The sequence below is a fragment of the Xiphophorus hellerii genome, chromosome 14 (assembly GCF_003331165.1).
Source record: "Xiphophorus hellerii strain 12219 chromosome 14, Xiphophorus_hellerii-4.1, whole genome shotgun sequence".
NCBI classification, from domain to species: Eukaryota; Metazoa; Chordata; class Actinopteri; order Cyprinodontiformes; family Poeciliidae; genus Xiphophorus; species Xiphophorus hellerii.
In genome coordinates this window covers 19,375,391-19,399,950 of record NC_045685.1, presented here as the reverse complement: position 1 = coordinate 19,399,950, position 24,560 = coordinate 19,375,391, and the positions used below count along the sequence as shown (strand labels likewise).

The following is a 24,560-nucleotide window of genomic DNA, read 5'->3' as shown; positions in this document are numbered from 1 at the left end:
GAAAATTAATCCAGGAAGTCTGCATGTCTGCTCTGGGAGCGTCTGCTTCCCCAGATGCACCTGGGTTCCTTACTCTAAAGTAGAGTTTGTGGTTTAATGAAAAAACTGCTGTTTTAAAAAAAGGAAGAAAAACCATTTACCGTACTTAAAACAGCAGTTGAATTTAAAAATACAAAGTTTTAGAGGGCAAAACAAAAGCTACTTTGGTTGCTCACAGAATTGTTGCAGCTATATGTTGCGACATAACTTCAGTGATATATAGTACTGTGCTGGTTTTCAGAAGGCTTTTTTTCTGTATGGTTGCATTGCTCTTATTGGTGACGATGTTAAATTAATGACTATGACAATTATAAAGTGACAAAAATGAGAGGGACAGAGATGTGAAAACAAAAGGGAGTTTGTCTGGGTGAGGCCTGCCAAGGTTGCAGACATGGAATAAAATTGCAACTTGAGACACAGCATTGAAAACAGGCCAATACCATAGCCCAGGCTGAACAGGCTCCTATGGGCCAATCTTACATCAAATACCCCAAAAAATCCACAGCATCCTCATAACACAATCACCATCCAGCAGCCAACAGATCGCTCAACACCCCAAAACCCCGGTACAGCAAATCGAGCAAAACCGCACGTAGCCCTTTTGCTGAAATCCCCCTTTTTTTGCTTGGTCATTCATAACATTATTGTGCAGCTGTGTGACGTTGATGTGGATGCTCCCACCAATGGATTGATTTTAAAGTTATTCATCAACTGGACCCAAAAGTATTGCCACAAGATCATAGCAAGACAAAAGAAGCTAATAAAAAAGAAAGTACAGCTAATACTAATGGCTTTTTGTGGAGCATTGACTGCAACTCCTGTAGAGAAGTCTGTTTGGATGTGCAGTTGGACCAGGAGTGGTGGCGTCTATTCAGTGACATAAACTTCCTTTATAATTTCAGATTTGTTTACATACAGATTTATCCACAGTCTGTCTTCTTCTGGTGCAGAATCATGAAATGTTTCCCGTCAATGACATGAAAGTCAAAGAAAATACGACATGACTGACTTTAGATGAGAAACTATTGGATACATTATGATATTTAGTTCCGCCTACAGAAGTGGCAGAAATCTGATTTTTTTGTGAGATGAAAACATTTTTGATTGGGTTGTTTAGACCGTCATAAAAAAGTGGGATGTATATCGGCTAATAATAATAATTGGATCTAGGTCATATTTGCCTGATTCCTTTTCTAAAAAAAAAAAAAAAAAAAGTAACTGGGCTGGTTTATGACTCTCAAGGACAAGATCATTGCTACACCTTGTCCAAGTAATTTAGACCCATTCAGACATTATGTTTATCCTCAATATTCAAACAAAACAACAAAAGGATCACCCTTAGACATGCTAAATTCACTCTAAACCATGAAAACCCAAGGAGTGCATTGGTAGAATAAAATCCCAATATTCCAAAAATGTAATCTTCCCACCCCACTCACCACCCACACTTCCTCCACCTTGCTAGGTAAAACAAAGACAGCAACGTCACATGCACATTATTTGTGGATTTAGACATTTAATGTGAAGGCTTTCAAATTCTTACTCTGCCTCTGTCTAAGCATAAATCATGAAGCCTTAGAAGGTGCTGTCTTTGTGATGACTGTGATTTCCTTCCATAAATGTCTTGCAACTCCAGCTGGCATAAAACCAAAGGTCATTAACTGAAAGGAACCGACTTTATGGTTTTACTTCCTGTGTAAGTTTAATGAAAAGCAGTTGCTTGGGAAGTTTTATTTGTACAGCCGTAATAACAGTTATGTTCATCTCTAGTTGCACATATTAATCATCCTCAGTTTATGTTTGTTGGGTAAGCAGCAGCTCCTTCAATAGTTATGGGAAAATCATGCACAACAGAGTTATTTAATTCATGCAATCTTAACTGATCAGAGATCAAATTGGCACACCTCTACCTGATCTGCTAACATCAGTCTGGACTTGTGCCGTGTTGAAAGCGAAAGGATTTTGCATGCCTTCCGTCCGCAGAGTTTTATGACCTGTTGCAAATTCAAGTGTAAGTAAGGGAGTGTTTACAGGAGAGCTGAACATGACCTCAAGAGATCCTTAAATTATGCTTGTTTCAGTTCAATGGCTTACCTCTGTCTTGTATAAAGATTTGGTCTTAGTGTACCGACTTGTGTTGCAAGCATTGTTCACTTTTCAGTTTGGAAGAGAGTAAGGGGTCATTTTTCAATTTTGTGGTTTGTGAACGGATTACATTCTCTCACAAGGCTCCTTGGGAGCAGAAAACGCTTGTGAGTAAGAGCGGAGCTGGGGGTGAAAGCTTGTGAAAGCATTTGATGTGGAGTCTGCACAAATTCATGCTCCTGATTTTATTTTTTCATATTCGGGAGTGCATACACGGGTTTGCAGTGGTTGGTGCTGACAATGCACTGATGAGTTTAACACCATGTTTAGATCAAATCCTTATTTTACCGTTTTGTAGGTTCTGAGAAAACAAACAAGTTGATGTGAAAGCCTTAAAACTTCCCAAGAAAATGCAGCTTAGAGAAAGACTTACTGCAGACCACTCAGTAACTTGTGATCTACTCTGCATCCTGAGAATCAGAACCAGACATGGAAAAACAGCATTTGTTTTTTCCACTAATCTGGAACAAACTTCCAGAAAACTGCAAAACTGCCAAAACACTGAGTTGCTTTAAATCAAGCATAATGATCCCATTCAGTGCACTAGGTGTAACCATTTTTCTTCTTCTTTTCAGGAAGCAGGCGGATGGGTTGGTGCTTAAAGCTGACGTCCTGCCAGTTATTGATCTGATTGGTTGGTCTCTGGACCTACATTGTTCTTTCTCATCACCTTTGAGCCAGGCGTGACAAATGGGGGCTCGTCCGGGAGCCAGTATCACAAGGCTAAAAACCCACTTGTTTACAGCTGCCTTTGATTAATAATAACTGAAACATTGATTAATTCTGGTCTAGATTACAACTTTTCATTACTTCTCGTTAATCTGCCAATGTAATGTAATGGTTTTTTTGTTTGTTTGTTTTGCTTATTAATTGTGTTATATTTTTATGATGTAAAGCACCTTGAACTGCCTTGCTGCTGAAACGTGCCATACAAATAAAGTTGACTTTCCATGAATTTCTGCACCAATGTGGTGTAGGAATGGAGGGAAAAAAGGAAGGATAAAAGGAGAGAAGAAAAGTAGGAAGGAAGGAAGGAATTTGAGGAAAAGTTGTAGAACATAAAAAAGAAGAGAAGTACAAGGAGTAAAGGGTGAAAAGAAGAGAGGATGGGTGTGGGGTAGAATGAAAGCAGCTTTCATCTGGAAAGTTTTCACTCTGCTGTGTCCACCAATACACTTAACATTCAAAGGAAACAATGCAATGCATGCATTTTACTCTCAATTTTATTTCTCAATTTAAGAAATGAGAGTGGAGAAAATAAAAGATTTTAAAATGCCTCAAATTATATTGTTTGATAAGCCTTTTTGATTATGCAACAATAAATTATATCAAAATGTTTTGTGAAGAATGGCTAACAGTACATAAAATAAATATTGCCCAACACTCGCACTTGGTACAGCTGTTCAGTCTTGGTGAGGCAACAGAAACACATATTCTCCTCCAGCGCTGTACGTATCCAGAAGGCAGAATAATCTGAGCCCACATTGAGTAGAAAATACCAGTTTTACTGGAGCTTCTCCAGTGCTTCGCCTCAACTCTGCTCTGTATGGGTGGTAGGGAATCTGTCAGCAGCAGGTAATTAATGCAGTAACGGAGATTAACACTTGCAGACTGACTACTTGCTCCTGACTGTCTGAACAGAGTGAACTCTGTGGATTTTTGCAAAAAGCTTACATTTGAGAACTACATCAGTTATCAAAGGCAGTAAGCACCTCCTTGTAGATTTTATCTCGCCCCACGCAACGGAAAACAACATTTCCATGATATTTACTTGGAAGCTGGCGGAAAATGTTTCAAGCTGCATAAGACAAAGAGGAGCAGTATGTTGCATATCCAAAATAAGAACTTGTCAGATTGAAATGTTATAAATTTGCTGCAATAGCTTTGTTTTGAAAACTGCGGTGAAATTTAATTTTGCTTACAAAGCCCTAATTCAGCCAGATTGAAACCACACTCATAACAAGTGCCTTGAATGATCTCCATGACATGCCCAACCACACATACTAAGCCAAAAAATAACAAAAAAAAGGGCCTGACAGTAACAATCACCTCCACTAAGAACCAATTAGTTGGTGCGTTGCCAAAACGCAAAGCAAATACTTTCTGGCTCTAGACCATCTCTGTCTGTTTGCGCCTGTGAATGAGTACATGCCAGACTCAGAGGGGAACATCTGCAGTGGAGGACCAGAAATGTAAGCAATCAGAAATCAATCACTCACCCAGCAACTGTTTGCATGCTTTCACATGCCAACGAGGAACAGATATAACAGAAGATGAGGAGAAAAACAATGAAGGATGAAAGTTTCTCCTTTAATCAAAGTCATGGATTTGGTGGCATGTGGGACCGTTGAACGCTAAAGGCCCTGAAATCACTAACACATGCACTTCTGAATAACACAGCGCAATACATGCAGATGTCAGCAAGCAAACAGAAACAAATCTGGGATTACATGAGACGCAGCTCTCCTGCAAATATGCATGAAGTGGTAGCCAGTAACAAACACACGGCCAGTGGAATGGTTTACGCACACTCATGTTTGTAATGTGGGTGTTGTGGTGAGGTCCCGTCCCCATCTACTTTACCTCAGCAGCACCGCTCCAGTACCCACAGTGCACTGCTGTGAAACCACATCAAGCAGTGGGAGATATTCGCGGTGCCACGGTATGGGCCAAAGATTTACTGAACACATATGCTGCTGGAACAAACACGGGGGTGAGAGAATGATCCCCCAATCCAAAGCCACATGGCTTTACACCACATTCACCAGCGCTCAGCACTTTTTTAATGCCTGCACCTCCATGCTGTTTTCATATGCATCAAACACGAGTCTGAGAACCAAAATAAGCAAGCCTGGAAGGCAAATTCTCCTAATTCAATGCATTCCTCTTTAGTTCTTTCAAAAAGCAAAGGCATTGTCTCTTGGCAAAAATAAATAAATAAAAAATCTTAACCTCCCAAAGACACAGTTAAACCAGTTTGGACGCCAACCACAATACAAAAACCTGCAGAAGTTAAAAAGTCAAAAAGACACCACTTGTGATTCCATTATACCTCCAACGCTCTCACTTAACCTAATCGGCATCAGCTGGTTTCCAGTATCACAATCAGGCATCAGATGTCTTCCCTTATTTTTTATTTCTGTGTGTTTTTTTTATGTTTTTCACCTGGATGCAAGGTAATAATAATAAAGTGATACTGAAGTGATGAAGAGGGAAGGGGTTATGACGTCACTGTCTGTTGTCTTAGGTCAGTCTCATGACTATTTGTGAATATTTGTGTAATCAATTATTTTATGTTACAGATTTTTATTTGTAGAAATCCATTTTCACTCTGACTTTAAAGTTTTCTTTGTAAAATGTTCAGTCAAAAAAAAGAAATTTTGTTGATCATGATTTATTTGTAAACAAAAAAAAAGGGTAAAATACATAAGAGGGTAAATACTTTATTAGGCACTGTAAATCAATGAATCAAAGATCATGTGTGGCTCCAGGCTCCATTCTGCTTTTATTGAACTGCTCTATGATTCCATTACATCATATTAATTGCTTACATTATAATGCTTCTTGTTTTGGACGTGAATTTTGAATTTTTGGTGTTTCTTTTCATTTCTTCCCTGTAAAACAGTTTGACGTTTTCCTGTGTATGAACGGCCCCACTTAACAAAACTCTGCTTACCTAGTCATTGTGTGCATTAGAAAAAAAATACTAATTCCAAAATATGTGCATCCAGATCATTTTTTACTGTTCACTGAAGCTGTTGGCTGCCTTATCAGCTCACCACGTAAAAATGAAAGTGTTGTAAAAGTCCATGTGACATTCACATCTATGAGCATCTATGCATTCCTGATCAGCACTGCACATAAAACACTAGAAATCATATCGTACTGTCTTTCTAAACCTCTCCATATTGATCTAACTTCATATTGATTCACATACCATTTCTTTCTTTACAATTAACATTTTCTGATGGGAGTTCCCTGTTTTTAATTATGAATCTGGTTGTTCTCCACCAAACTAAGGGGGGGAAAAAAAGAGTCCATATTTCTATTTTTCCAAACAATTACTTATATGCATATGCTTATGCATGCTTTTTGGAAGAAATGTGCAACATCATGGTCATATTCCAGAGGTAGATTTGTTAATCTTGCAAAAGTACTGCACACTTGTTCAGTATTATGAAATAAAATGCCCAGAAATCCCTTTAGATTACAAAGGTATGTGTTGAAAAACCCGCTGCAACTCAAATAATCCCATCTTTGCAGCAGCTAACGTACATGGCATTTTAAAAATGATAAATTATGTGTTTAATTGTGTGAAGTCAATGCCCTTTCCACCTGTTGTTGCAAAACACAGCTGCCAAGTCAGTTTGCAGCTGAGCAACTCAGACCCTCCTGCTGCTGCTGCTGCTGCTGCCATGGCCACTAAGTGCTCCCTCTTCTCACCACCATGACCTCTATTAATCCCAGCCCTGACTCTATTCCAGCAGCAGAAACCCCCCAGCTTTTGTTCATCCTGAATCCTACCAAAATAAAAAAAATAAAAAACACACCCTGACAGTTACTGCTTGATGTGCAATTAGGCGTGTAAAGACAGTGAAACTGGGTTTCTTGACTTTCAGACGGGTGGTGGATTCTGCATGAACAAATCATCCAGAATCTTATGAAAAGATAAGAGGGAGAAAATGTGTCAAAACAAAATCGCTCTGCAAGATGATGCAACCTCCAGTCTATGAAACATGCAGAGGCAGGCCGACCAAAAACGTGTCCTCACGCTGGGCCGCTACTCATTACTACAGAGTGACTCTAATAGCTGTCATTAGCAGCCACTTAACTGCAAAACCCCGTAATATCCTGGCTCTTCTTGGTGATTTCAACCATTATAGTGACTCACAGAACTGAGGAAAACAGTTGAACTTTTACAGAGAGATGTTCTCGGACCTGTTCACATGTAGACAACACAAAGTACTGAGCTGAATACACTGAGAACCGGATCAAAATGCATTTAGATTTGAACAAAGAAAACTGACTGTTAAAGATGTTGGGATAATGGTAGAAAGAACTGTAGTCCTCTGTGTTAATTTCCAAATTCCAAACTTTTTCACTCAAACTTTGCAGAGTACAGCGGGCCCACAGCAGTTTGCGGTCCAGTGTTCACTTATTCACTGATTATTTTTGTTGAGCATATAAAAAATGTTGGTAAGGAAATGGAGTTTTGGAAGCAGAAATACCTGCACAAGCAGTAATAACTCAAGGAAGAAAGGAGATGAGCAAGGAAGCAAGGAAGAAACAATAAAAAACAAAAAAATCAAACAGAATCACACAAAGTATTCAGGGAATGAAGGAATATAAATACTACACAACAACAAGGAAGGAGAAGAAGGAAACAAGAAAGAACAAAACAAAGGGAGGGATGTAGGACACAACAAAGAAAGGAGGGAAAGGAACAAAGTGTACAAGGAAGAAAGGATAGAAACAAACAAGAATAAAACAAGAAGTACACAAGGAGGATACAAAAACTGGACAGGATAAACAAGAAATAAAAATATTTTTCCACACTTTTGTGTGCTGTTTACATACTTTTACATCTGGTCAATGATCCATTCAAGCCAATAAAGGAACCCTGTAGTGTTTCATTTGGAAAACTCATAAAAAAAAGACTTGGAAAAAGAAGTGAAATATAATTTAATAAAAGAAAACTAGAGAGGGTGAAAGACGCTCAGACAGGACTTTCCAGTCTCCTCTGCAGAAGTCACAAATGGACAGCATGTTGAAGCAGCAAGCTGGCTTGGCTCCACAGAGGTTCACATGTGTAGCTACAGCGAATGATTAAATGAAACATCATGGCTTAAGAAAACGATTCGCATGTCATCAATGCAAACATGACAAGGGAGTAACGCCTGTAACTACCCAGGCGTTGCATCAAGTCAGAGCCTCACAATCATCGTTCACTGGCGCTCATTACCGAGGTGTTACATAAATATTGTTTTTTTTTTCCCCCTCACTCTTTTGGTGTGGAGAGTTACATAAACACATTGCAACAGATTTATGAGCTGACTAAAATGATTACTTTAACCATAAAGTAATCATTTAAAAACTCATGATAGTGTCTGATTAATTAACCGACTATTTGCAGAAAATTAAAAGTTAGTGGTGAACTTACTGGGTCCTCTGGTTTCTGGCCACCAACGGGGAGAGGCTCTTCTGAAAGGTGATCTCTTCGGATCAGAGTGTATTCCCTGATGAAGACGGCGTCCCCGTCACCCGCCCACACGGCAACCTGAAACACAAAGACAGTCACATAAATCATTTATATCAATACACAATGCGGAAATACTGGCATCTTATTCATTTCTATTAATTACAGAAAAAGTAATATGTTGGATAAACACTGAAATAGCCCCTCTATATAAATATGGCATGACAAAAAAACCCTAAACAATTTACTAGAAACACTTTAAAATAAGGAGGAAAGGAGATCCAAATAAAATAGATGTGTGTTGATTCCTATAAATGACCACAAGTAAGTGACTATCTTCCTCACGTTGCACCAATTTACAGATAGAGCTTATCCGATATTTATATCAGACATATATAAGTCACAAAACAAGTATCAGATTATGTCAGGTTCATCTAAAATCTCAGATAGAAGTGCTCCACTCCAGCATTTAGTCCGCCCCAGCTTTTCTATCCAGCAGTGCTTTTATCCCACCCATTTATTATTATTGGTTAATAATAAACGGCTCAGTTGTTCTATATTGTTGTTAACTGTTGTTCTCTGATCACTTGATTAAGCCTTTTCTAACAATCCACACTACAAAATAACCAATAAAAGTGTTTTTGATTCATGGTGATATCGCATTGGGTTAATATCGGTATCAGCAAATGCTCAAAGCTGCAATATCAGAATCGTATTTGGAAATTTAAAAAGAGTTATGTCACGACACTCCTTCTGGTTAGTGGAAGTGGGAACATTTTTCATGTGAAATTTTTTTTTGTTTTTATGCACCACACCAACGAAACTCTTTTCTTTTGAGTGTAAATTTAAATAAATCAATTAATTAAAATGTCCTGAGTATTTGGTGGATTCTCTTCATCGCCCCCACTTGGCAAGGAATATCACAGAAATCCCCATCTTCAGGGATGGGTGGTGGGTCGGATCTTGGATAGGGCCCATTTGCGGCGCAGCAGGCCCCGCTGCACAAACTGACGGTGCAGGAGCCCTGAGCTGCTCTCCGCCGCTCATAAACAACTTGCAACGAAGCGGGTCGACTGTGTGCCTCCAAGGCAGCATAAAACAGAGACTTTCTGCTCTTCGCATGGTAGATTTATCACAAAGCAAAAGAAAAAAGTGTTGTTTAGCAACTGCTGCAAAACCCGACCCCAGCTTTTCATGGAAATGAATCACAAAACTTTAAATAAGACTTTAAAGCTGGCCTAAAAATTACAATCATTCCTTCCTAACTTCAGTGAATTAAACTGCTGAGGTTTCTCCAACAACATGTAAGCGAGCAGAATTTGGGCAAAAGCCTCAGCTGACGAATTGCAATGTGTTGGCGCATTAGGGTGACCAAATGCTGTGGGACCACATGTAACGTTTTATCTAAAGTGTTTCTGGTGATTAATAAAGGAAATGTTTTACACCAGACTGCATATAACAAATCACAGTCAACAAGGCTGCATGTGGGGTCTCCAAATCAGTGAGGAATGATGGGAAAATTCACCCTATACTTGTGAGAAAGCAGTAAAACACACCGACAGAAGCGAAATACAAGTTTTCCCCAAATGGGACTCGACAATCTCAAAACTATGCACCAAGGGAAACAAAACAACAATGAAGAGAAACGTTTGTTGTTGTTTTTTTTCAAATCAAACTCAAAACTACTACTGAATTTCTGAATAAGTAATGAATACCCCTGAAGACATCAGCAACATAGCAGCAATGTTTGTCTTCTCTGCTACGGATGCTGAAAGGAAAAATGTTGCACAACCAGAAGCCAGATAGAGCAAATTTAAGTCAAGCGTGCAAACATTAGGAGAAATCCAGCTAATGTTTGTCAGCGGAGCCGTTCTGAAACCAGCCTGGCTGACCAGATGTCTTTGCTCAAGGCTTACTTGAGGTCTGGGTGAGGTGAACATAACCCAACTTTGAAAAGTTCTCATAACCCTTTTACCGATGAGCAGAGAGAAAAAAATCTGCTTTTTAGTTTCTGGAGATCACATTTATATTCCTTAAAACAATAAGCAAGGGATATTAATGGGATTTAAAAACCAAACAGAAAAATGAAATACATTTTCTTAAGGAAACAAGTGGGCTGTTTGGTGCCAAACCCACTGAATCAGAAATTATTTGCTCATACAAATCTGAGCAGAAGTTTCAGATCTACAGTCGTAGCCAAAGGATTTGGCAGAAGCACAAACATTAAATCTAAATGTCTTTGCAACTTCAGTTTTTGAGGTGAAGTGTCACTGATTTTAGATCACTGGAGGTGATCGCATGCATTATGCAGATTTGCCAAAAATTAAAAGGTAACTTCACTTCAGCAGAGTCAGTGTACATGAATGAGTCCATCTGGAAACAGTTCATCGATCCAATTATCAGATTGATTGCCTGAGAGGAACAGATGCATTTGTGTTAGCAATCCAGCCATCATCAGTTTGCATTAAAATGTTAAAAAAAAAAAAAAAAAAGTGCTGTAAAAAAGGTTTTATGGATCATTAAAAAGGAGAGAGTGAAAATGACAGGAGGTCCAGAAAGCACCAGAATATGTTAATGCAGAGTTTCGGCTTCTTGGTGACAGGAAGTTCAGCAAGAAGTCACCCGACGACGAAGGAAACCTTCAAGGATCGACTCAAATCTGCAGGAAGAGCAAGGAAAATCATATCATCGCGTCTGGAGAAAAAAAGGCGGGCGTCAGCTGTAAAGCATCCACGTCCAATCCGTCCCCCGAGGTTCCTGCTCATCTAAAAAAGTGGGCTTATTCACAATTTTGTTTGAGAACTCCACCATGAATAAAGAGGAAAATCAAAAGGAACAACTTGTCCCAAAAATCCAGACGCAATTTGTCCGTGGTCATGTTTTCCTCTGCATGACAGAACATCAATGCACAAAGCCAAAGTGGCAACAAAATGGCTCGTACTATTTGATCTGTGACCAAAAAATCTACACTGAAAGGCTGTGGCTATTTCTCAGAGAGCAGGAGAATAAACAGCAGCCAATAAACTTATTGACTCCAGGCTTCAGCACAACAAGAAAAGGTCGCTTTACGTTTTAAACTACCCATAATTTCTTTATATTTTGCTTCCAATGAGCCAGACTTTTTCAGATCTTTTAAAGTGGTTTCGATCAACAGTTGTTGAGGTTTTATGACAATTGTTCACAATTCCTCCTTAAAGTTTGACTGCTTTTTCACACATTTTCAGTCGTCTATCTGACCCCGAAAGCACAGTGTGTGAATGTGGCCAGAACAAAAAGACGACTCAAGAAAATCACACAGTAAAGAAACAAAGCTACCACTGAACCATTCAAACATGGAGACAAGTACATTTCTGCCTTGATTCCAATTAAAATTAAGTAACTATTTTTTTTAAGTGAATGATTTTAAATTAGTTAGCTTGGAGGTCAGCGAGTCGTTTAAAAAGAAACCACACACTTAATAATCCGTAGGAACAAAAATTCCACATTTTGATTTCTGCTTATTGGTATTTGGTTTTCAGTGATTGAAATGAAAAATGCTAGAAAAAAAAAAATACTAGGAACTTTCTCTTACAGCCACCCCGAGTGTGCGTGTGTGCGTCAGTGCCCCAAAGAGCCAGGGTAAACGTTAAACAGGGCACCAGGCCGCTCATTCATTAACCTCAGAGGCGAGTCGGATATCAAAGAGAAACTTTTCATCCGGGAGGAGGAGAGGAAGTGAACTTGGAGGGGAAGGTTGGTTCTTCAAAAGCAGATAATCAACAGAAATAACATCTAACCTGATATTATAATTGAGCCTGCGCTGTGCCAGTTTCCGCAGTCTGGGTACCAACTGGGAAAAAATGAGCAACATTTACTCTGCAACACGAGTACAAATGCTCATATTCCCAGCTGCTAAATGATAATAGGATAAAAACACATAATTTGTTCATGTTAGTTGGTGTCTGAATATAACCTGAAGAGAAAATACTTTATTGTTTTAATATTTTAGGAATCTTGTAATAACCCACTAAAAATTAGGATTTTTTTCGTAAAATGAAAAAAACAGCATGCTTTTGAAGACTTCTGTCACAGATTGCAGCAATTTTAGAATTCTAAGATTAATAAAAGTAAGATTTATCGGAAATGTTCATTTTGGACGGTCAAATCGGAGGCGACAACTAAGGACTAAAGCAAAGCATTTTGTTTTTGCAAAAGCAAAAACAAAATGCTGCCAAGTGTTTCTGCTGTAGTCTCTTGTGCAAACATCTTAGTAAACTTGAAATAAGACAAAACCAACTTTTAACAAAGATATAGGAGCTTGTCTTAAGTCAATGGTTCCTTCACATAGATCAAAACGCACAAGTTCCACTGGCAGATTATTTCATTTATAACGTGGGAAAATTTCTTGTGATAAGTGAAAGAATCTGCCAGTGAAAGTAGCATTTTTTTAACCATTATTAAGTAATTATTCTCTTTTTAAAAATAACCACTATCTTGCTGAACAGTTACTTACAAGTTAGTTTTGTCTTATTTCAAGTGAACCAAGATATTTGCACAAGCAACTAGACCAAAAATACTTGGTAAGATTTTGCGTTTTTGCAGAACTCTACCGGATCCAAAACTCAGAGAGAATCCCTTTCAGCAGCTCAATGAGAAAAAATAAAACTGAAATTCCACTTTCACCACGTTCTCTCGTTCCTGGTGGACTATTTAGTTATCTAATGTTCTTCCTCTGGCACCCTTTGAAGATATAACCAGATATCTTCTCCTGCTTTGGCTGCCAGCTTTCCCTCAACTTGATTTACTGCTCCCACTCCCGGGTGCAGTCGGCCTTGCGAACATGGAGACGAGAGTGGGCAAATCCTTCGACTCCCACCACTTCTCATCTGAAACAGGAGCGAGAAGCCCTGAGGGAGTTTGGGAGTAAAACAAAACAAAAAAAAGGCTAGTTTTTTGATGGATGAAAAGCTTTCCTGGCACTGTCATCACATCCTTTTGCATTCATGCTCTGTTTCTCTCATGTTTTAACGTCTCATAAAGATACCCGGCACCTTCTTCATTGACGCATGCGTCTGTCTTTGAACGCCTTTTCCTCTTTGGAGAACATTTGGTGAACTTGATTTGAAAATAACGTGCTGAGTGTTGGTAAATGCTTCCACTGGAGCGAAGAGCAATGCAATCATTGAAGCTGAACGGTAACTCGCTGCGATGCGCTCCCATGTTGGCATTGTCGACCAAAGTGTTCCTACAAGGTGCCTACACTGTGAAACTGAATGATAATTACTTGAGTGAAAGAAATTTGTAACATTCGCACATATTTACTAAACAAAGCTGTGAATTGCTTCTGAAGAATCCGTTAATAATCCAAAAATTGTGATTGTTTTTCTTTGGTGCCTGAAAAACAAGCCTAAAATATCACTTTCTTAGGAAGTTTTCCCTCTTTTCTCCCAGATGGCTGTAAAAATATGCCTGTAATTTAAAAATCTATTGCAGAGTTTAAAGCAAAGTTAGTAACATATGTCTGCTGTGGCAGCGTTTTAATTCTGAAAAATACTTTCGATTTAAAATGCCTGGCATTGTTTGCCTACAACTCCAATTAAAAACTACCTCCATACCAGGGCTTCTCTGAGGGTAACTATCTACCATTGTAAGTTGTTTGTACCCTGGTACATGAAGTGGGAGCATTGGGGATGATAATGGCCTCAGAAAACTATTCTGCTGTCTGGAGAATGTTTCTGCAAGGGTTAATGAATCTGTTCGTATGCTGGCTGTACTGGATTATAAACCCTGGATACATTCATGTTCAGTCACACCAACACAAGCAGAACAACAAAGAATTTTATTGGTGCTTGTGTGACGAACTTGGAGAGTAACGATTGCGTCAACATAGTCAATAAACACAAGACTGTGACCATTGATCCCTTGGCCTTTATGAGCCAAAAGGATTTGCAACACATATTTTACAGCTAAAGCAGAATGATGCATTTATTTATGTTTTTAGAACAGCACTTTTGTTCTGTTGATTGCTACCACTTCCTGTGATTGCAACATTTTTTTATTTTGTAAGAGCACTATATCACTTCCTAAAATAATGGCCTAAGTCTTTGGGGGGTTTTTGCAGAGTGATTTTTTTCCCAAAATCTCTTTTTTTTGTGTTTTGGACTTTACATCATTTGTATGTTTACAGTGTATTTTGTCATTTGCTGTTTGTTTGCAGCTGTCTGCCTCTGCAGGAATGTATTAAAAATGCATAATTTTTAATATGCATTAAAAATATTAATGCATATTAAATTTTTAATGCATATAAAAATGCATTAAAAATTTTTTTAATGCATTTAAAAAATTTAAATGCATTAAATTTTTGTGCATATTTATGCATTAAACCACTTTTAGCGTAGTGGTTTAATGCATAAACCACTACGCCGTGGTGGCGTAGTGGTTAGCGCGACCCATATTTGGAGGCCTTGAGTCCTCGACGCGGCCGTTGCGGGTTCGACTCCCAGACCCGACGATATTTGCCGCATGTCTTCCCCCCTCTCCTTCCCCGTTTCCTGTCAGCCCACTGTCATATAAGGGACACTAGAGCCCACAAAAAGAGCCCCTGGAGGGGTAAAAAAAAAAAAGCATAACATCTATTTGGGGACAAAAACAAATCCACCATAACTCTTTATTTCCATTACTAAGTTTTGCAGACTTTACACATTCTGTATGTGGAAGCACTCTGCAGATTTTTACAACGTTTTCCCAGTCGCTCACAAACAAAACTAAAAAAGGTCATCCAATTCACCTAAATTCTGTAAACGTCTGTGAGGGGGGAAAGAGAAACACATTTCCATGTATGGCTCCTATCAAAATGCAAAGAACTGATTGGATGTCAAAAAGATAAGGAAAGAATGTGATTCGCCCCTTCCAGCAACAGGTCCTTTAAACCTGACCCTTTAGTCGATCCAATCTACACAAGACTTTGATCCGGGTTGTTCCAACACCGTTCTTTCACTTAGCTGACCGTGTCACAGACTTCATTCAAAGGCCAAAACTTCAAGAAGCTCTGATGTGAAGGATTCATTCCTGCTCTGTCAAAGCCATGGCTGTGAAACTGATCATTCCTCCTGAACGTAACAGGCAGATAAGGTCTGTGCAGCAAAAAGAAGCTCAACAAAATCAGACTCGGAGCAAGAGGAGCTCCAAAGACTTTTCCACTCCACTGATGGCCTTCATAATGAGCAGGCTGCATGTTGTGGAAACAAAACCTCAGCGTTTTGGACGTGGAGATACTCCTGTCAGATGACCTGGAAGGAGGTGAGGCCAATACTTGCACACAAGGATTTAAAAAAGTGAATATTTTTAAATACCTCAGCATTTCTTTTTAATCCACATACATGCTTAACCATAGACGTCTTTTCATTTTGTCAACATGTTTTTTCAATCTTTTCTCATGAATATCATGCTTCATACCATGACGGAAATGTATGATTTTCTGACATTTTTATCCATTGAATGCTATTTCTTATGATTAAAAAAATCTTATCAAGCAAATTTTTTTATCATATACATATGAAAATTTGAATTTTCTGAGGAGGTCAAAAAAATTTGCAAACATTTCTTATTTTTTATTTGTCAAAAAGTCGATTTCTTTTCCCCTTCTCACGTATTCAAATTGATGGGATCGCATTACAGGAGAGAATATCAGGACATAGTGAAAAAAAAAACATTAGCTTCCGAATGAATTTAAACACCAGCAAAGAAAAAGACGCAAATAGAAATCAAATTCTATGAAGCGTTTTTAGAATTTGCATTTGCACAAAATTGCACAAAAGCCAGAGATTTTTTGATTTTGCTTAAAAAGACGTATGAATGACACAATTGAGGGCAAAAGATAAACTACCAAGAAGGAGCAAATGTTGTTGCTGGAGATACAATCTTATGTTAAAGGTTAAGTTTTTCCATTGGAATCAGGGCAATAAAAATAATATTGCATGACGACTTATCAGTGCAGACGAAAGCAAGTCCTGCACAGATGTAGGCGAAGGTGCCTGAGTGACGTACGGTGACTCACGGCTGGTCATATTTTCCCCCAAAGTAATGGAACATGCTGACCACTTTGTTTCATGTTTTTCAGGTGCGTGGATCGGTTTCTGGTAAGATGCAATGAAGCAGACAACTGACAGACTGTTTCCATCGCTCAGTCCAGCCATCTTCTGCTGCTGTTACGGATTTTGGTCCAGATCTCATTCCAGTTGGATGGAAACGTCTCACCTGAGAGCAGTTTAGGAGGCTTCACTAACCCGTCAGAAGAACGAAACATTAAACCCTCCAAAAGCAACCGAACTCATCATCTTCTCAGAGTGGAAAAAAAAGAACGTTTTTAAAAAAGAAACTGCAAAAAGAAAAAAAAAATTCTGTATATATGTAAACTACTTTTCTACTGTATTCATGAAATAGATGTTAGGCTATTTGACAAAGGTTTGAGATTGCGAGATTTTTTTTTTTAGAATAGTTTTACCTGGAAAAGAAAAAAATGTGTTTTATGTAAGACTACCCTCAAGGCGTATTTTAGGTTAAATGAGATTTACATAGATGATAAAATAAAGATTAGTTTCTCATTTGTTTGAAACTTCTTAGACAGAAAGCAAGAAATCATATGCAGGCTTCAAATCATTCAATTCAATTCAATTTAGGATCATTTTGTGTTGGTTTAACACAGGCACTCAGCAGAGCATAAATATGCTCTCGAAGGTGGTGAAACAAAGAACAGGAGCTGCAGACAAAAATGCATTTATGACTTAGTGTTTTTGAAAACATCAGGCAGCTGGCGAGCAGAATCTGTGTCTGAACTGAAAGCTCAGCAAATGAAGCAGAAGGAAAACATTAAATACACTGCTGAAGCAGCCAGAATGAACATAATAGATCAACTAATAATTTTCGTAGATATCCAGCATCGGGTTTTTTGTTTCTACAAGAATTTGGTCCTCATTTTGATGGAAACTAGCAGGTTTTTCAAAATACACTCACACATTTAAAAAAAATTGCTTTTCCACTGTTATTTAGTTTGACCAAACAACGTCTCCATATGAATAAACAATATATAGATCACTTCGATGATCAGTTTCAGCTTGACAAATAATTAGAATGATCTTTTCTTGTTTTTTAGGTTTAGCAGTTATGATTTGTTCATTATGGTTTATTTCAGGACAGACTTATTGCAGCTTTAAATCAAGAATGTGGATTGTGTAACAGCAATAATTTCTGCATGTGAGGACAAACAAAACATCAGAAACATGACAAAAAGTCCTCTCTGGCCCGGTTTGTTTTGCTGCAGCCACCAGCGGGAAGTAACGGCCGGTCTGAGCAGCCTCTTGCAGAACCTTCCTAACTCATTATTTTCCCTCTTTTATCCTTTCTTGTGTCCAACTTTTCTTTGTTTTTGTTCCCTCATTACCATCTCTGTGTTTTTCTTTTCTGTCCTCCTGATTTCTTCCTTTCCATTAATCAATCAGTAATCTGTCACGACTGCTTTTAGCTGAAGACTCAGAAGATTTTGCCTTGATTTTCTGTTGGTCTAAGATGTTTTAACACCAACAGACTGATCCAAATGTGGTAATAAGGGAGCAGCTATTAGTTGGTTTCACTCCTATTTGTCTTGCAGAAGTATTTTTTTTTGCATCCAGTTGGATAGGTTTTCTTCCTCTGAGGCTCCGGCATCCCATGGCTCCATCTTAGGATCTGAACTTTTTTTGTTACATGTGAAATATGATATGTATTTCCATCAGTTTTACAGATCATCTGCAAGTTTCACTCCTACTGAGAGAAAGTGGAAATCGTTCGGTACACAATCTGGTAAACTGTCTAGATTACGTTAAAACTTGGATGTTGATAAAATATCAGTGGAACAAAAAGAGGTGATTGTTTTTGGAAAAACTGACTCGTTTTCGGTGTTTAAAAGGTTTGATAAACAAGTCAGTGCAGTAGTTCAATGTAGACTCGTTTGTAGGTGTTTGTCTCTCATTGGACATTGAATATAATTTTTTGATTTCCAAGGAAAAATTGCTTCTTTATTGACATCCTACTCCATTTAAAGTGTTAAATATTACTTAGTACAACATAACTATAAGTGATATATAATTTATTAAAAAATAAATAAAGTTTTATTTTATGGACCTGTTCACCACCTTGGAAACTTTGGGTGAGTAAAGTGCACTATAAACATTGATTGATTGATTGAGTGATTGATATCAAAAGTTTAGGAATGGTTCACTCACTCTGTTGAATCCATGCCACAAAGTTTTAAGGAAGACATTAAGGTGTAAAGGGGTCAACCTGGTGCTAGCAGGGTGTACCTAATAAAGTGGCCAGTGAGTGTATCTGCTTCAGTTCTTCAACTGATGTAGTTTTGTCTTCTGTCAAAGTTAAAAAAAAAAAAAAAAGACAAATATTTGAGCCTAAAGATGATTGATGGCAGGAAGCTCATTAAAGTGTGTGAACTCCTGGTCCAGTCACGGTTCCACAGGACGACAAACTAAAACCAGGCACATCCTGGACCTCGTCTCTTACTGGGCTCAAAAACAAATGGATCAAATCCATCATGCGGTTTCACTTTGAGAAATTCATCTAAAAGTTATGAATTTCCACATTTTTTTCAAGAGGGGAGTTTAGATATATGTAATTACAACTACATCTAAATTGAGTCTAAGTGAAATAAATGGACCAGGGTCGTAGTAAAGACTTCAGACTTGTGGCCGATTTGCACTTCATCTTGTTAGATGAATGTAGTTGATGCAAGACATTTTCTAGTGTCACAGATTTATCACTGGAAACCATCATGAAACCACAGGCAGCCTTTTATTAGTCCGATCCGAAGGCCCATCTGCTGATCCGCTCAGTGTTTTTAAATAGCTACGATTGCTGACTTTTATCAGTAACGGACATGCGTGTCATCCGGAGGGATGAACGGCACTCTAAGTGTGTTTTGGAGAACCAGAGCTCTGCGCACACAGCCATCTGTCGTCCTCCGTCATTTCAGCTCGCAGAAGGATTACAACAGACAGCTGGGTGGCACAATTACACCCATCCACACATAGCAGGCCAACAAGTTCACACTGCAGGACATGTGTGCTGCTGCAGGACTGATTTAGCACACCATGGTGATTTCACACATAAAGGTGACTGTCACCAGATGATTGATGGTGACCGTCTCAATGGCCTGTTGTGTGGGCACAAGCAGAAAGTCTCTTTACTCTCAACTTTCACTCAAAAGTTAGTGGAAATCAAGGTAGCAGAGAGAAAGCAAGTTTAATTTGCAAGGAACAAGCACCTTTATATAGACGCAGATGCCTTCCCGTAGCTTTTTCAAGCTAAACCCAGTCAAAAACCTGCTACACCACTGTAGCACCAGCTACATGTTAGCTTAAATGCTAAGGGGAGGTTACATGTTGCAGATGAGACAATCTATAACTTGTGCTCTTCCTACATCAAGATCTTAGAAGGTCCTGATTAACACCACTCACAAAAAGTTAGGGATGTTTGGCTTCTAGGGGAAATTTATTGAAAAAGTTCAAGCTACAATCATATTACATCATAAAAGCTGGACATTTAAGTAGAAGCATCCTATTGTGAGCTTGAATCAAAATTCAACAAGAGTGGTGGGTATGCCACAACAAAAAATGTTTCAATAACGCGTCATGTGCCCTTGAGCATCAATTACAGCTTGACGACGACGTCTCATGCTGTTCACAAGTCAACTTATTGTCTGCTGAGGCATGGCATCCCATTCCTCTTGAAGCACCGCTCTAAGGTCATTGAGCGTCTTTGGTGCAGAGTTACTACACATATCAACTCAGCTGATCCCATAGGTCAACTATGAGATGCAGTACAGGCCACTTACTATGGGGAAACTGCAGGCCACTCCATTTAACATACCGTAGTCTACCGGCTACCATTCCCCAATTATGTGACCTCAATGGGCTAAAGCATTGTCGCCCATTAAGAAGAAATTTGGCACAATGTCTGGATTGGTGATGTTTTTCAGGTAGTATGGGCTTCTCACTGTAAAATTCACAAAGTGTAGGGTAGATTTGTGTTGACTAGACACACCTGCTTACTCTGTAACACTACAGCCACCAAAAGCCCAACTGGCGAAAACAGACTGTTTTACAGCACTCACTTTCCTTGACATCCCCAACATTTCTGGTCAGAATAATTGGACTTTTATCAGGGAACAGCACTGATGTCCACTGGCCCCTACATCAGTGTGATATGTGGCCAAAGAAAATCCTCTTCCATTTTCTCTGTGTGGAAGTGGAACCTGCAGTTGCAACCTGCTGATGATGCTCAAAACTCAGTGACCACTTCCATCTAAAAACATGGAAGTGTTTATAGCCTTGCAGTGGCAAGATACTATTAATCAGTTATTGGGGGTCATATCTTGTTGTCAAAACGACCTTCATTGTTTGCTTAATTTAGAGTTTGTTCAGGAGTCTTGTTTTTAGGCTGACAACCAAGGAGTTATTTTTTGTCTCCAACTTGTAGGAGAATCTGGTGCAGATCCTGAACCACTGGAGAGACTATATATTTATCATGCCTCCCGGATGCCTTAGCCTCCACCATGAGAAACAGGAAAGTGTCACTGGGATGCCTTGATGTACCTCGTTACCACTGCAATCCAACAATACGTTCTCAAGTCCTTTTTCTTAGTCCAAGTCAAGTTTCAAGTCGTTGAGGAAAAAGTCTAAGTCTCCACTCCACTCTGTCGATGTTGTCTGACTCGTTAGCAAACTAGTAAACAATCCTTTTCGCTGTAAAACTGTCAGCATCAAAAGCAAAAAAAAAAAAACAAATAAAAAAACAAGAGTATGTAGCCAGATAATAAACAACCCATCTGGGGTCTCCCAGAGGAAACAGCACAGACTCCTCCAAAGGGAGGCAAGCTTTATTAAATTGACTAAATAAAGGTTTGGAGAGTCTACCTCTCCCACGTACTTCTTGAATAGTAGGACTCATGGATGGATGAATGTTCCTTTTTTATTTATTAATAAATGAGTTTATACAGGCATTATTATTAGAAATACAATTTTGTTTCATCAGTGCCCGTAATAAAGTATGTACTTTGCTAATATTTTAGCACATGGCTTTTTCTGTCCTTGTAAAATTAACAACAAAAATAACAGCATCAATAAAAGCAGAATTTAACGATTTTCTAATCACTACAGTCACTGGCTGAAGCGTTTAACTACCAGAGGTAGGAAATAAATACAGGAGCAGTATCTGACTAAAACGAGAAACGCTCATTATAACAACTTTTATATCCCATTAAAACCAGAATATGTTCTCGTTTAAATGAGAAAGGTCGTAACAGCGAAACGGCAACACCTCGCAGGATGTTTGAGAGTCGTCTACTACAAACAGAGTTTGTTCACAGTCAGATTTCCGCCTTTTACCTCGTAATCAAACAGAGGAACTATTTTTATATCTTGTTATAATGAGAAGGTTTCTCGTTTTAATGTGTTTTGTATTTATTTCTAATGAGAAAGCTTCTCGTTTTAATGCGATACTGCTCCTGTATTTATTTCCTGGCTCTGGCAGTTAAATGCTGCTATATATCTAGCAGGAAAAATCTGTTGACATCAAAACTTTTCTTTTTTCCCGTGACAGCATTTGATATTATACTTTAGTTCTTCCTTTTACTCACATAAAACTCACATTTAGAGCTGTCATAAAGGAGAACATGACATGAAAACATATTGCTTCTTACTTTAGATTATAACTTTATAATATTTAGGGTAGCAATGATGAATCCCACAACATTTTGCTTTCTATGAAATACCTATAAGCAGTTTTTGTCAGACGTCCCAGAGGGCCAATGCAGTAAATGCCGTTTCCCTTGTAACAGAGCAAAAACAAAACCAGCAAGCTGTTAGCCTGACCACACATCACTAAGGCCAAACAAATTAATCCTTCAGGGTGTTCAGCCAGGAGATCTGCAGGCAAAATGAAACCCAAGGGAGGGCTTTCAATAAGTAAAGACCCTCTTCTCAAAACACAGAGATTTTTCTCGCAGTGTTTCCAAAACTGTTTTTCCTGACATCAGATTCTACTATGAAAGCCTCAGTCTTCTCCAAAGTGCTGTTTGCGGTCACCATCGAATTACTGGTGCATTCCTGTTCCCAAATTAAGCCCCTCATTTGAGGAGATGCCCGGCCATCGACAGCTTTAATTTCCACAGTCTGTGGCATTCTCAGGGCCTGATCTCATCTGTCTGGCAGTCAAAAAGAAAAAAAGAAAAGACATGCTGCCCTGCATGTAGCATGGCGTTTCTAAGCGCTCAGCTTCATGATCCACACTCCATTCCTTAATATTCCTCCACATTGCAGGAGGCGAGCTTCACACTGGCGGCAATATGGAAAGAATTTGGGATGTTAGCCAGTGCTTTTTTATCAGCTACATATTTTCTAAATGTATTTACAATTGCTTCTTCTTTAGTGTGTGCACAATGGTGACTGCATCCTTCATCCCTTCAGAGATGAGGTCAGACTATAGAACCCACATTCTTTAAATTAAGATATAAACCTTCTTGGTTTATAAACCTTCTTGGTTTATATCTTGGTTGGTAAACTGAGTTTATAGCATTGCGACTGGCTCTTGAATGAAACACTGGGGAATTTCCTTACTTTTTAATCAATTTGACATATAAACGCCTTTTCCCTGAATTCAAACAGTATTTGGTGCATGGTACATTTACCATGACACATTCTGCACTACATCTTGTTCTTAAACTCAGACATTCTTGGGTGAGGTGAGACCATTAAAATCAAATCCAGTCTCTGCAGTCCTGATCCCTGTTTAGGGACTATTTGCACTAACATGCAATTATCATTTCCTCTATTCTAGGAGGTCCGTGCTGAAAAGCATCCCCATACTTACGCCACCATGCTTCAAACAAAGATAAGAAATACGGCCTGTTGCTTCAACCAATGAATCACTGCAGCTCTGTGAATCTGAACATACAATTTCATCCATTTACTGCAAATTGAGTTTCTGATGAAACACTTTCTTGCAGCCTGTTTATGGTGCGACAGGTTGATAGCATGTTGAATTGTTCTGTTTTTGATCCTTAGTACGTTCGCCATCCAGTGATAAAACTTCCCCTTCCTCTACAGTGGGAAGGTGGAATTACCGTAATATACGGAATCAAAATGAATATCAATCCTGGGAAACATATAGAAATCTCCTTACACTTATGTATTTGGGAAAACGATTGCTTTGTTGAATAGTAAAAATACATTCCTAAGACTGATTTGGGATCATGAGATTGACATAACTGATAGATTATGAAACAGTTTGGTTTATGAACATAATATAAATTCCTCCCACTAGACACATGGTGTATGTATGAAGAGACAGAGCGTTAAATACAAATCTACTTAATCCCACTTATGCTCTTTGACAGATGCCTGTGTGCATCTGGCAGGGAGTCAGAAAAATGTTTCATCAGCTTCCTTCATCCTCATCTCTGGCTGAACAGAAAGAATTTTAAACTTTGGAGATTATATGGTAATTATTAGGAAAACCTCGTTGGAATTCATGTCAGTATAGGGCAGACCCTGAATTACCTCAAGCCATAAGAATGAAGTGTGCATTAGGTAAACATTTGGATCTGGAAGTCCACTGAAGAATCATAAGCAGAGCAAATACTGAGAAGTTGGATTTATTATATGTTAGATATTGTTGCAGAACTGTTTGTAGAAACTTTTCCAATCATTAATGTTTATGCCAAGTAAACCACAGCGCCCTCCATGCCTGTTTACATCCCTGGTAAAAATGGTTGAAAAGCCTTCTATTGAAATGCATGATTTCACACTGAATCATTTAGAAAAGAGTAATATTTCATCTATGTAAGTGGAAAAAAAATCACAGGTTTTTATGAAGTCACTATTGCCACAAATATTGGAAAACCTGCTGTCAACAGAAAAGCACTTTTTCCAGTCTTCTCCTTTAACATCCAATGGACTTGGAGCATTCAGAGAGGATCTTTGACTATTACTCTTCGCACAGTGTCTCCAGATAATAATGTCTGTGTTGATTTTACATTTTTGGTTCTGCTTTGGATCATTATCCTGTTGAAAGATTCAATAATTGCCAATATTTACTTTTGTGCTAGGAACCAGGTGTAGGAAAAGTTCCCAAAAATGTATTCAAATAAGAGTAG

At 38.6% G+C, this 24,560-nt stretch overlaps 1 protein-coding gene and 1 long non-coding RNA gene across 4 annotated transcripts in view; one reads left to right on the top strand and one right to left on the bottom strand.

Moving 5' to 3' along the window:
• The window catches only part of adamtsl3 (ADAMTS-like 3), a 102,064-nt gene that overhangs the window by 54,890 nt on the left and 22,614 nt on the right, over nucleotides 1-24,560 (bottom strand). For all 3 annotated transcript variants that reach the window (XM_032583512.1, XM_032583514.1, XM_032583517.1), the window contains exon 2: nucleotides 8,345-8,461. In XM_032583512.1, coding sequence (XP_032439403.1) covers nucleotides 8,345-8,461 — 117 coding nt within the window. The remainder of the gene's footprint in view (nucleotides 1-8,344; nucleotides 8,462-24,560) is intronic.
• On the top strand, nucleotides 15,233-17,461 carry LOC116732914 (uncharacterized). The gene is made up of 2 exons (XR_004341908.1): nucleotides 15,233-15,658; nucleotides 16,479-17,461. It is a non-coding gene; the product is annotated as an uncharacterized LOC116732914 (long non-coding RNA).